This window comes from Corylus avellana, chromosome 9 (genome assembly GCF_965113065.1).
Source record: "Corylus avellana chromosome 9, dhCorAvel1.hap1.2, whole genome shotgun sequence".
Taxonomy (NCBI): Eukaryota; Viridiplantae; Streptophyta; class Magnoliopsida; order Fagales; family Betulaceae; genus Corylus; species Corylus avellana.
The window spans coordinates 19,586,845-19,601,482 of NC_142498.1; the positions used below are offsets into that span (position 1 = coordinate 19,586,845).

Below are 14,638 nucleotides of genomic sequence, written 5' to 3' on the forward strand. Positions count from 1 at the left end.
TTAATAGGGAGACGTCCCAACGGCTAGTCACCAATTTAAACTCAAACGCCCGTGGGACCCACTCCACCCGCGTTTTGGAGCGATAAAACCCGGAAAGCGTTGGAGAATAAAAGAGTCCCATTCAATTATTGTTTTTTAATAAGATGAGAATTACAGTCCAAAATCTCATGTTTGTTAATTGACTTTGTTTTTTGGTTCTTAAAAGAAACACACTAACAAACAATTCAAAATAGAAAATAATTCTCAAATATATAATACTTTTTACAAATTTATATTCTTCTCTTATATATAAGAATATTTTGAGAACCCAAGTGCTTAATTTTTGTAGAGACAAGTGCTAATTTATTGTTTAAAAAATTAGGGTGGCCGTGCCGCCACCCTAACTAGCATTTTTTTTTTCTCTCTCTTCTTAATTTTTTTTTTTTTTTTTTAATTTTCAATATTTTTTTACAATTATGACTACGTCAGTTTGGATTTTTCAAAATAAGCAAAATGTATTCTATAAAAGACATTTCGTCATATGTGGACCATGCAAAAAATGTTAAAGTAATGATTAAATGATTAAAATTAAATTTATTATTTTGGAATAACTGGTAATTTAACATGGTATCAGAGTCAAAGGTTCTGGGATCGAATTTTGACCCCGTCAAATCACCCTCATTTAAATTAAATATTCTAGTAAGGGGGTGTTAAAGTAATGATATGATTAAGAGATTAAATGTACCCTAATAATTTAACATGATATCAGAGCCAAATGTCCTGTAATCGAACTTTGACTTCGTCAAATCACCCAATTTAAATTAAATATTTCACGTGTTGGGCCTCACCTATTTGATAAACCTTCCACCTATTCGATCTATCGGAAGCAGTTGCTTTTGGGACAACTAATGATTTAATAGAAAACACTTTTAAAAATATTTGTTGTCTTTATATCACATTAAAACACTTTTTTTTTTTCTGTTTTTTAAAAAAAGACACCCTCTAAAACAAATTAACAAATAATAGTTATCCAAGCATATTTGCAATACATATATATCCACTAATACACGTTCATAGTTATTATGACAGTACACGGCGCAGGGTTTATCTAATAAAATGAAAAGTTTATCTATTTAAGAGGAGTAATGCTAAAGTTTATCTATTTAAGGTTTATCTAATAGGAGTTTGGAATTTCGTTTCAATAAGGAGTTAATCTCCTCAACTGTAGTAGGAGCCTGTGTCCAATAAGGACTTTTATCTACCCTCAACGGCTTGTAATCTTGCCTATCAAGGTGATCACATATTTAATATTCTTTGGTTTAAAATTATCATTAGATTTGTGATAAATAGAAAATATCACAAGCGGTTGAAGGAAGATAAACTCATTATTGGACACAAGCTCCTACTACATTTTTCAGTTGGCTTCATGAGATTTGCTTGATCGTTTACTCCACTTTTTTCCTTTATTTTTCTAGCAACGTTTATGTAAAATTCTATTAATATCCTTGAGAAAGAAAATTGCCAAAATAATAATAATAAAGGAAAAAAGTACAAATACCTCACTCAAACTACCACTTTATTGTCAATGTCTTCCCAAACTATCAATTATCTCAATATCTCCCATAAACTACCAACAAAATATCAATACCCCCTAAGGACAAATATACCCTTCAAAAAAAAAATTTAAAAATTATTCTTAAAATTATATTTTTTTAAATATATAATAAAAAAAAAGGAGAAGAATAACATAGCCACCTCCTTGACCAAATGGGGTAGTTCGGCCACCCCATCATTTTTGATAAAATTTTTTTTTTTTTGAGAGGACCAACCCCTCGCAAGCAAAGGGGGTGGCTGAGTTACCCCTTGGTTTTTTTTTTTTTTTTTTTTTTTTTTGTGTCTTTTTGCTGACCTTGGAAAGACATTAACTTTTAGTAGTTTAGAGTAGACTTGACACAATTGGTAGTTTGTGAGGGAGGGGGGGAGGGAGGGAGGTGAGGGGGGACATTGGTGACTATACTTGTAGACAAGCCCATTAATCATAATTAGGCTCTTAGCTATGATTATGGGGTTTAAAAAAAGTACAAGTCTTTTATATAAAAACATGTACGATATAGAATGCAATGCAACTTTTGACCTAGTGTTGCATAATGCATTGTTTTTCTTTTTGTAACCTATATAGAAGTTATCATCTTTCATGAAGATGATTTGGAGTGGAGATGAACACACTTATTATGGTGTGATCATCACTTACATCATCAATCAAAACATGTATGATACCCTTCAATTAATCTTGACCCGGCATAGATTGAAAAAATCAATTCCCAATAAAAGTAGGGCTACCTACCACATTAATAATTAGGAATGCATAGCACTCCCACACCCTCGGCTTCCGTCGTGTATACACACCGATACGTGACATAAACCAAAGCCAAAATATAGTATAGCATGGCATCGAAGAAGAAAGGACAACCCAAACTGGCCAAACATTGTATATGGAAAGTACCCGGCAAAAAAAGAAAAAAAAAAAAAAAAAGTATTGCGAAATTTATACAATCAACATCCCAAAAACACAAACATAGTATATTATATTTGTCAAGAATAATTCTAAAAGTTCCTCTAAACATGAAGTGTCTTTTAAAATTACTATTTGATCAAAATTCAATAATGATCAATCACAAGCTCAATGATAATTTTAAAAGCCACATCATTGTTAAAGTGACACAAAAAGAACTTCTAGCATTACTCATTCGTCAAACATCCAAAATTCCGTGGAGAATCATACAAGCAGCAAAGACAACAATCTTGTACAAAACCCAATGGCATACGCTTTGGGATTGGTTGGACTCAATTATGTAAACATGATCCTTTTCTGTGGCAGTAGCATTTAGCATGCAAAATCCCCTGACATGCTCCCCAAGATGCAGCGTCCTGCTCCCTGCAAACCTTCAGACATTTGAAGCTGTTCCTGCATCTCCCGTGCCACCTTTTGCTTAAAAACTTACATTTTCCTCCTACGGTTGCTATCTCATCATCATATAAACAAATTGTAAATGACAAGAAAGAGATCAATATATATACATTGGAATGCGTTTAGTGTAAAGATAGTTGTCTTAAAAGTGCAAATTCTATATCAAAAGTCCATGTTTACATATAGGAATTTATATATATATATAGCTTTGTGTATATAGTTAGGGTGTAAAATCACGTACCCACATTCAAAAGAAGAATGGCAATAAGGATTGTGGAGAAGGAAACAAACTTAGAAGTTTTAACAATGATTTTCCTTGGAGTCTTAGCCATAAGCTTCCTCACTTATGCCGGTGATAAAAAAGAAAAAGAAAATAGGGAAATACTTGGAGAAGTACCATAGACAGCTCTATCTATATATAGATTTCATTTGTATATAAAATAAAGCTTTTCATTAATTTGATTGGAAAGACACATAATCACCCATCAAATTACAAGATTGTGGTTGATGGGAAATGGGAATCATAACCATATTTTTTAAGTGTATATGCCTCTACAGATGTAACAAAAGCTGCAGGCCGGCAAGGATTTGTGTATATGTCACCAAAATATATGGGAATCATATATTTCGTTATATATATATTGATATTTTCCTTCAATCGTACGTTTAATCAACCTTTTTTAATATATCTGACATTTGCCCATTTCCTTTGCTCATAGTCATTGATGACAATGACCCCAAATATTCCATGAAATTGGCCAACAGCCAAGGCTACTGGTGTAGGGGTGAAGTAAAAGAGCACAGGCATGCCGTGTGTAAAATATAAATATATATATATATATATATATTACGGTCCTTGGTGTAGCCCTTTTCTTGTTCTCAGCGGGCTTCGATGTTGAGCTTGTCTGTATTGGTGTTAGTTTGTCATTCCTCATTCATAATTTTATTTTATTTTATTTTTTATTATTAAAAAAAAAAGAAGCTCTACTATAAATCCAACCACATTCAAAAGATATATATATACACTTCCCTAAGTAGGAGTGTAAAAGCAGGAGGTTATTAATTATTTACCTGCTAATTGCCTAAGACAATGCAATTAACGATTTTAGGATTAAGCGGAAGCGGTTAGCGATACCCTATATATAATATATATTTTAAGACACATCTTTTTTTTTTTTGTTTTTTCTCCTCATTTCATTTGTTATAACAATCAAATTTGTTATGATTCATGGAATATATATATATATATATATATATATATATATAAGTCAAGCCAAAAAAGACCTTAAGACCTTAAAAAGAGGCAAAAAAAAAAAAATAGGTCCCAGAAGGCTCAAAACACAAAACAGAAAATAAAAAGCAATTAAATAACGTTAATTGCCTAACGAAGCGGTGACAATTATTAAAATAGGATAATCGCCCTTACAACCCTACTTCTTAGGTTGAGTTGGTGAGTCAGCGCTAGGCTAAAGGGCTTCCACCTCAGCCTATTGGTGGCCCACCCATTAATGTTAACATTCGGTTCGATTCTCACCCCTGGCCTTGAGAGGTGGACACGTCCACCGCCACCTTGCTTGAGTTGGAAACCCCATCAAAATAGAATTCTCACTCCAAGCTGTCTTGTTCGCTATTTGAGAGTGAGTCCGAGCCAGAAGCCCCAATTTGTTTCAAAAGGTTCGAAGTTTATCGTCTCCACCACTTTCCCTTTGAGGGTTTCTCCTCAAACGTTCGAGTGCAGATCTTCGCTTGGGTTGGCTCCATATATCGCTCTACCCTTAACTTTTCATTAGTTTCTTTCATGTGCAGTGGCGGAGCTAAACAATTCTTATTGAGGGTGCCGTTAAATTTTTTTTGGCGTCCTATAAAATATATGCATCCTAAAAAGTTTTTATTTTTGCATCCTCATGGATATTCAATCCCAGTTGGGAGAAAGGGGCAAGGAAGAAACATCAACAAGATGAAAATACTTAAAAAAAAAAAACAGATAAGAAGAGAACTAAGAAACAACCAAAAAAAATGATGAGAAGTGGCCCATTTAGAAGTTAAATGAGCTCGATGATTAACTTTTCTATTGACTTTATAATGAGCTTCCTAAGAAGGGAAGCTCCTTTCCTCCACCGAAAGGTTGTCTTAAACCAAACTATTATATAATTAGAAAAAAAAAAAACCAAACTATTATATAACCTAACTATAACAATATTAAACTATAATAGAAAATAAATAAAAAAATTCACATACCCCTTCAAACTATAATAATACTATATGAACTAAAAGTTTAGGGAAACATTGTAAATTTAATGGTACTTGGAAAAGAGTATTTAGACATTTTCCTGCAAAAAAAATTTAGGATTTATAATATTAATAATATTAAAAAAATATATAATTTATTACCGTTTAGTATAACGATTTCTATATATATGACTTTTAAAATCATAGAATATTGGGAAAAGACACAATATCAAGCAAGATACTAAGTGGCTTTTAAAGTTTGGTATGTTTTAATAAGGTGTTGCTAGCTAGCTAAACAATGTTGGAAAATCTTGAGTAATTTTACACATACGTCACTACAAAAAACATACTAATTAGTAACGTGTCTAAAGTTCATCACTTTTTGGCACATTACCAATTTGTGACACGTTACTAAATATTTTAGTAACGTGTGAAATGCAACACGTTACTGATTAGTAACGTGTTAAACTGCCACGTTACCAATTGGTAACGTGTCAGTTTCACACGTTACCAATTTGTAACGTGTCATTTTAACACGTTACGAATTGGTAACGTGTGAAACTGACACATTACTAATTTTTTGTCCAAATAATTAATTCCATTAATATTATTTATACTAATAATATCTCTTCGTAATTCCATAATATATACTAAAATGATTTATTTAGTTTTCATAATAATTTTGTTATATTTCATAATGATTTATTTAGTTTTGGTAGTTAAGAAGAGATCGATCCAATTGTTGCTCAAGTACAAATTATTCAAGTTACTGCACTATACATATAAAGCTTTCCATTTGATATATTTATCATATTGTAATGATAATTAAACTATTCAATGTCATTAAAAAATAACATTGTGATTTTTAGTAATAATATTCTAGACTATATATATATATATATAGTATACATACACACAATTAATCCTCGCCTGCAGTCACGTAATTTGGCAGTGTCCGGCGGATCAGGATGTATGGGGGGTGGGCCCACGTAAATTATAGAAGTGCCAAAGCTTTGACACGGCTGACATGGATTTTTTGAAATTTATCCGGAGTATATATATATATATGCCAGTTTTCTTTCGGTTGTTAATTAATGAAAAAGATGCTCGTTCATAATTTTTTTTTTTTTTTTAAAGCTCAACTATAAATCCAACCACATTCAAAAGATCTCATTATCGCGCACGAATATTCAAGCAATTATTATTATTATTATTTTTTGAATTGGAATATAACTATTCACTATATATAATCTAGCCTTTTTTTTTTTTTTTTTTTAATTTTTTCTAAGCCACACAAGAAAAATAAAAAGGAGAGGGAAGGAAGAGAAATGATATGTGTTTTTCTGATCCTAGGTTAATATTATCCACATAGGATCGGAGAACGCAAAGAAAAACTGTAACATTCATCAGAAAGAAACATCAACAAGAGAAAGATTAAAAAACAAATAAAAATAACTAAGAAACAACCCAAAAAAACAGATGAGAAGCCGCCCATTTTACGGTTAAATGAGCTCGATCGATGATTATGGCTTTTCTATTTACTTTAGAAGCTTCCCAAGAAGGAAAGCTTGTTTCCCCTACCAAAAGGTTGTCTTAAACCAAACTATTATATAACTTAACTATAATAATATTAGATTATAATAAATAAATGAAAAAGTGCATATATCCCTTCAAACTAAGGGTGAAAAGGCAGGAGATTAACCACACTAATCGTAACAGTTGTCCGCACTAACCGCTAATTGTAACCGTTTTTTTACTCATACTTTAAACTACTACTCAATTGACAATATCTAAATTGAGACAATATCCCTACAAACTACAAAACATTTGTCAATGTCTTTCTTAGTAAAAATAAAATAATACTACAATAAAAATCTTTAAAAAAAAGCTAAGAAAAAAAAAATCTATTAAACTGTTTTATTTTTTTTCAAATTTATAAAAATATTTTTGTCTTATTAAAAAAATTATTGAATTATTTCAGTCTTTTTTCTAGCCTTAGGAGGAATATTGACAAATGTTTGGTACTTTGTGAAAAAAAATTGTCTCAATTAAAAGTTTAAGGTGTACATTGTCAATTGAATAGTAGTTTAAAGAGAGAATGCAAATTTTTTCTTTAAAAAAAATATTAATAATAAAAAATATAATATATTATAATATTAAAAAATAGATTTTATTTCTGTGTAGAATATCGATTTCTATATATATAGCTTTCAAAAACATAAAAAATTGGGAAAAGACACAATATGGAGAAGGATACTAAGATACACTGGATGAGTGGATTGGGCTGCTGAGATGTATCATGTTTTAAGCTTCTCAGACCACAGTATTTCCCAAATGGAACTATTCTTGAAGCCAGATCGGGAGGTTTGCCTTCATTTGCATGGAGAAGTATTTGGTCCGCACTATTTTTACTTCAAAAGGAAACATAATCAAATTTTGAGCTAAATTTTTTAATAATATTTAGAGACATGTTATATATTAGGATAAAGTCCACTTAATCCTCTCAAACTACTACCCTAGTAATAATTTATCTCCCAAACTACCAAAACAAGACAATGTATCCCCGATGCTAGCAAAATGACAAAAATACCCTTATAAAATTGTCAATAAGACAAAAATACCCTTGAAATTTTGAAAGAAAAAAAAAATTAGTATTAGTATTAGTATTTTTATTTTAGTAAGGGTAATTTTGTTATTTTTTAAAAATTAGAGGTACATTGTCATTGTTTTGATAGTTTTGAGAGGAGGGGTAAATTATCATTAGGGTGATAGTTTGAAGTGGTTAAGTAGAATTTACCCTATATATTATTTTCTCAACTGTTTTTTTTACAAATCTAATGAATTCACCATTGAATTTATAAATTCATGTGAGTTTAAAAAAAAAAAAATTAATAATAAATTCACTTTTTTTTTTTTTTTGAAGGAAAATCATTCTTATCTCATTAATAGAGGAATCAAGAGCATTAAAACTCTTACAATCACAGAACATAACGTTCTGAAAGATCCTAGCCGAAGCTAAAAGATCAAAGTCGTAACTAAAAGATTACACATCATAGACGCCAAACATCTGCTAACCAATAACTAATCTGCAGCTAGAATAACAGATCTGCGCTAGGCAGACACAAACTAATGCATAGATAGCTCTTATTCCTCGACCCTAGGATTAAAAGGATCCCATGCCGACACACATCCTCCTGAACCAAAAAGCCAGGATATTGTTCACATTCACAACCCTAGGGGTCTGGACCAAAATAACAAGCGAGGAGATCAAGAAAGAGGACATGACCTTATTATAAGCAGCAAGAAAAACAACAAAAAATACAGGGACAATCAAAGCAATACAACTAAAAATTTAAAAATAGAAGCACACTAGGCGGATAACAGCAGCCGAAAGAAAAGCCGATCACGTGCTTGCCGGAAACCGATGCGTAGATGGCGTTGGAAGCACATCGCGGTGGGGACGCGTGAAAAGACCCAGCAGAAGACAGTAAACGGCAAAGCTGGCGCGGAGGAGATCAGCGGCGCACTCAAAGAAATTGGGAGGAAGTTTGAGTGAATCCCCCATGAGCGGCACCCACAAAGTGTGCCCAAACAAACATCTAGCAAGAAAAAATAAACAAATAAACAAAGAGCAACAATAGGGAAAAGAAAGCGAAATCCAAAACAAAAACAAAAAAGAAAAGAAACACAGATCGGAGAAAAGAGGGGGGGAAGGAAAATGGGGAAGAGAGAGGGGAACAGATCAAGGAAAGAGAGGGGGAAAGAGAGGATGGGGGGAGGGGGAGAAACCCCTCCTCCTAAGTTGTGTGGCACTTCCTTAAGCTCTGCTAGGAATAATAAATTCACTTGTTCACTATATAAAGATAGATGAAAGATGGTTTGAAAGGAAGGAAAGCGAGCAAGTGCACGTGGGAGTGAATGAAGCGTTCCATGCTGTCCACTTTTTGACGGTGTATATCTTCATCATTACTCGACCTGAAATCACGTTTTAATCTCTATTTAATTATTTGATTAAAAGCATCAATAAAATGCAAAGGACATAAATTCCATAACTAGACGCTTCTTTTATTTTCATTTCTATATTTATAAAGTTTCCAACGGACAAAAAAAACTAAGTAGAACACCTTGCTCTGTTTGTTTTTGTATTTTGTATTTTTTTTTTTTTTTTTTTAAAAAAAGAGTTATGAATATAAATGTAAAAATAATTGGACATTTGGAGGAAATTTTCTTAAACATAAGTGTCAAGTGTCATTTAACATCTTTAGATTTTTTAAAAATTAATATTTGGGTTCCTAAGTTAATAGAATGACAATAAATGATTGTTAAGAATATTAAAAAAAATACGTGAGAGATAACACTTGGCACTTATTGAAGTTGATGTCCAAAATAATTTTAAGTCTTTTGTGTTTTAGGTTTTTTATTTATTTTTTATTTTTTATTATATATATATATATATATATATGAGAAGAAAAAAAAAAGAATTTATGTGGTTCGGTCTATAACTTATATCCATATGATAAATTCGTAAGGGCTACGTTGTTGCTCTTATTATACTTGATTAAATTTACAAAACAAAATACTTCTATTTATAAGAGAATTGGAGTAGGTTATATGAAAGGTCTCCTATAAGTTACTTTTGTGTTTATTGCAATTAATTAATACATATAGATGCAACATAGTAATCTAAATGGACATAACGTCTATTAAGTAATACCATATATATATATATATAAACCAAAGAAAAGTTTGACAAATGTAATTAAGATGTTATTCAATTTCATCACATCTTGCTTCATTCCTTCTTTAAAAAAAAAAAATCTTTAGTGAGATTCTAGCTGCTCTAGTATTGGCTCTTGCACTTGTTGCTAAAACCAACCATCTATTATGAGTAATGTCATGATTGTCATCCCTTAAAATGTTTTTTTTTTTTTTAATAAAAAAAAAAAAAAAAAAATCCAAGAGTTAATAGACACTCTTACATCAATCTCAATATATAACTTTTTACATTTATCATATATATAAATTTATATAATGGGTTATAAATTCTCTACGGGTTCTTCTCTCATTCTTTTACTTTTCAAAATTATTATTAAATTTTTGAATCTATGTATAGGATGCATATGGCTTGACAGGTCTAATGATAATTTTAAAAAGTAAAAAGATAAGAGAAGAACCAAGAAAAAAAAAAATAGCAATTTCTATATTTACATACAATCCATGCCCAAAGTTGTTATCCATTAGAAATCAACATGAATAAAAATGGACAATCTAGTCTGTCAAATTTCTAACCCAATTTTGAAAGAAAAAAATAGTGAAAAATAATAATAATAGTAAATTAAAGATGAATCGATAATGATGGAAGAAATTCTGTCACAAGAAAAAATAGAATTAAAACCTAATAAGTAACAACTTAAAACAACCGGTGCAAATGCAAGTCAATGTTTTTTCCGCTACCAGATTACTTTGGGGGCCATTTTAGCAGGTGCTGAAGGCAGGCAAGACGATCAGGCCAGTTTGCCTTCTCTCTGGCTCTGGATTTCCGATGAAGAAGAAGAATTCACCAATTGTGGGTGGGCAGAGAAGCAACGACCAATTGCAACACATCACCGGCACCGCCAAGGCGAAGCCTAAACCCGCTTTCCCGGAAATGGATCCGAAAATCTGGAGCCGGCTGCCGAAGGAACTTCTGGAGCAAATCCTCTCTTTTCTCCCTCTCAAGACCTTGTTGAATTTGAGATCAACCTGTAAGCACTTCAAGTCCCTTGTATTCTCTCCCCCGTTCATATCCAAACACTCCTCTGCTTCTTCCCCTTTATCTTCGTTTCTCTTGCTGTATCACCCTCTGTGTTTCCACCACTTCCCTTTGTACGACTCTGTCCTTTCCACTTGGCGCAACTTTCTTCCCCTCTCTGATTTACTACCCCGGAAACCGCCGTCTTTCTCTCTTCTCTCCACCTCCAATGGACTCTTTTGCTTCTCCCTCCCCTGTTCATCCTCCTTTCTTGTGCGCAACCTCTTGGCCGGAACCTCAAGACTCGTTGATTTCCCGGTTTACCCTTTTGATTTTGAGGCGTTCACTTTGGTTTGTTCCCCTGTTGGGTACAAGCTCTTCGCGATCCGTACTGGGTCTTCTTCGACTTCCGCTTTTGTTTACGATTCCAACGCTCTCCTCTGGCGGAAATACGACGGTTTGGATCCGATTCTGATCGACAATCATCAGCAGGAGGGCGCCTGCTATAATGGGTGTTTGTACTTCACGACGCCAGAGCCATTTTCAATCGTGTGCTTTGATTTGGAGAGTGGGAGATGGGAGAGGTCCGATACTGAATTGCCCGGCGAGCTCACATTTGTCCGGTTGGTGACCGGCGAAGGTAAATTGTATATGATCGGCGGAGTCGGGGTTGATGGGATTTCACGGAGCCTGAGATTGTGGCAATTGACTGAAGCAGGGAATTGGGTGGAGGTGGAGAGATTGCCGGAGATGATGTGTCGGAAATTTGTGTCGGTTTGTTACCACAACTACGAGCATGTTTATTGCTTTTGGCATCAGGGGAGGATCTGTGTTTGCTGCTATACATGGCCGGAGATTCTGTATTACAAGGTTTCAAGGAGGACCTGGCATTGGCTGCCCAAATGCCCTCACTTGCCCGATGAATGGAGCTGCGGGATCAAGTGGTTTTCTTTTGTTCCAGAGCTGTATGCTCCTGTCTAACTCTGTTTTCTCCTTGAATTTCTTGAATTGACGCTTGTTGGTGCTTTGTTTTCGCTGTTTTTTTTATGTAAATATGATGGAGATTTCAATGAAGGTTTGTTTGAGATTTGGGTTCTGTTTTACAGAAACATATTTCTATGATTCTGGACCTGTAAGTTTTTGTCAAGTCTCACTGGAATTTCATATCAAATGAATCTGTTTCCTGAGACCGCGATGGTCAAATACAATGATAATTTTCAAATGAACAGTTCAAATATGATCGTCATATTGCAGTAAACTAACAGAAATTTGACAAACTCAATGAACTTCGCATCCCATCACTCAGGCTAAGGGGGCCACTGTCCGATCAACTTACTCCGGCAAGGAGTCCTCTCTCAGAGAAGGCTACAATTCCCTTATCCATCTTCTTTGCAGTGTTGGAATGTTTGGAGGCCTACTTTGACTATTTCAAAATGGCCCTACACGAAATCTTGTTCCGTACTTCAAATGAAAAGTTGAAACAAAACAATTGACTAATTTCTAATGAATAATGGCCTAATCTCTCTAAAGGTAATTTAACCCCTTTTATAATCTTATTTAAATTGTTTTCATGTCATAATTCACAATATTAGATTGCCTAATCAAAACAGACCTGATTAATAAATGAAGAGTAATATTAGAGAACTATCTTTTTATCTTCCTAAAACTGATGTACTTTTTAAAATCACCATTAAATTTTATATGAATCATACTTGAATTTTGATCCAATGATGATTTTGAAAATCACATTAACTTTAGGAGGATAAAATAATGGTTCTTAGCATTACTCATAAAGAGACTTATAATTAACCAAGTTGAAAACAAAGATTTAGGTAAGCTTTTGTCATTCTTAATGAACTCATACTGCGTGTTTTTTCTTTCAAGTTTTTAAAATATTATTGTTTGGTGGTTCCGATGAATAAATAGTATATAATGAATGAGCAATTACTTCATTTCTACTTTAAACTGTATTTATTATATTTTAGTTGGGCCTTACAACAATAATTTTGTGGCTCAGCCACTACTCTTTTGGGTAGATAATTATCTTCATATGTAAACCTGTTTATTAGTATTTTGCGAATTTTAAATGGAACACCCAGAAAAATGCGCCATCCAAATCATTTAAGAGACAGAAAATTGCATGTGCCATCATCATCAAGAAAATTATAAACAGAAGACTTTTCAATTTATGAGAAACAATGAAGCTTACTTACTCCTGTTGAATATTCCTTCAAGGTCCAAGTTCAACACTTAATGAGTGCAAGCAATCTCTTGGAGCCACACTCACTGGTGAAAAATCAGCGATTTAACCAGTTTCGTGTAGAGAAACTTTTGAGAGTGCGGTGCACGGGACCAGGGTTTGCTCTACAGGAGTGGGTCCGAAGGGCCCTACTTTAGAGAGGTTTTCCGACATAATAAAAAAAAAAAAAAAAAAAGTCAACCAAAAAAAAAAAAACCACTAGGCCACTTGCACTCTACGTCGTACTCATTTGATGCTAAAACAAATTGATTTGTCTCATGCATTAGAACCATTGAAGCAAGTTCCGAATTATCCAACCGGAAAAGAAACACTTTAAAATAATCTAAGTAGACTTCTCCTCAAAAGATACTCCCATTATTCTAAGTTGTTATAAAAATCAACTCTTTTGTCTTTCTTTGTAGTAGATAAATATTTTTTAAATTAAATATCAAAAATAGGACATGTCATTCTAATTTCACCATATGAAAAAATTTATGACTTTCTTTGTAGTAGGCTTATGACATAACACAATACGAGATTGAGCTTATGATATTTGGGACTGGGCTTATGCCATTTTCTTTTCTCAAAAGCTATACCTTATTTTAAAATAAATAAATAAATAAATAAAATTGGTATGAAGAAATTTTATTTGTTTGACCTTTCTCTGGCTTACCACATTTGTATATCTTTAAACGTTATTTGCTTGGTTTTCTAGAAGACTATCCGGTAGCTATTGATTTTCTTGTCTATAATTTTTCATGGGGTAATGGCCTATGTACATAGGTGGAGACTAAATTAACTAATAAAATATAAAATACAAAACGTGGTTAAAAAAAAAAAACATTTAAGCTCTTAATTAATACAATAAAAACCTTACTCGCTCACCAAAAACTAAAATGATAAAAATTAGAGGGATCTCAATGATAGCTGGGGGGGTGGTGCAAACAAGAGATGCGGTAGTCGGCGGACAAAGGTGCTTATAATGCACCATAGAGGCTGCCCACTAAAGTACAACCACCAGCACTTCAGGGATTGACTTCAAATAAAGACGACCACGACAATAACAGCAATTGTACTACCGACAATAGTATCAAAAATAGACGACGGAGGACTTGGTGTCAATCCTTTTAATGAGATACGCGGTGCTTTTTCGACGTCACACTCTTGACAGTTCACATCAACCCCCCAATCTTATCTATTGGGGGGGAAATTTTCCCGGACAATACTCTCTCCCCAGGAAAAAAGAAAGAGAAAAAACTATGTGGAGAAATATTCCAACAATAGATAACTCCAGAGGATAAAGCCTTAACATTAGAGAAGTCTCCTTGAAGGATAAAGGTGTTCAGATTAAGAGAAACCGCAAACTTAGGGCTTCTTCCAACCGGATATTTGAGACCCAACAAATCGCTCAAGGAGTTTGATAATGAGAAAACTAACCAGAGACATTCCAATTGATCAAGCTGATCTGCATGAAACTCTAAAAGCAATAAAC

The 14,638-nt window shown here is 33.2% G+C and overlaps 1 protein-coding gene across 1 annotated transcript; it reads left to right on the forward strand.

The window, feature by feature from the left end:
• The first annotated feature begins 10,583 nt into the window (after positions 1 to 10,583).
• LOC132190467 (F-box/kelch-repeat protein At5g43190) lies at positions 10,584 to 11,996 on the forward strand. Its single transcript, XM_059605466.2, has one exon. The coding sequence runs from the start codon at positions 10,719 to 10,721 to the stop codon at positions 11,886 to 11,888; it is 1,170 nt and encodes a 389-aa protein (XP_059461449.2). The 5' UTR covers positions 10,584 to 10,718; the 3' UTR covers positions 11,889 to 11,996.
• The last annotated feature ends 2,642 nt before the right edge of the window (positions 11,997 to 14,638 follow it).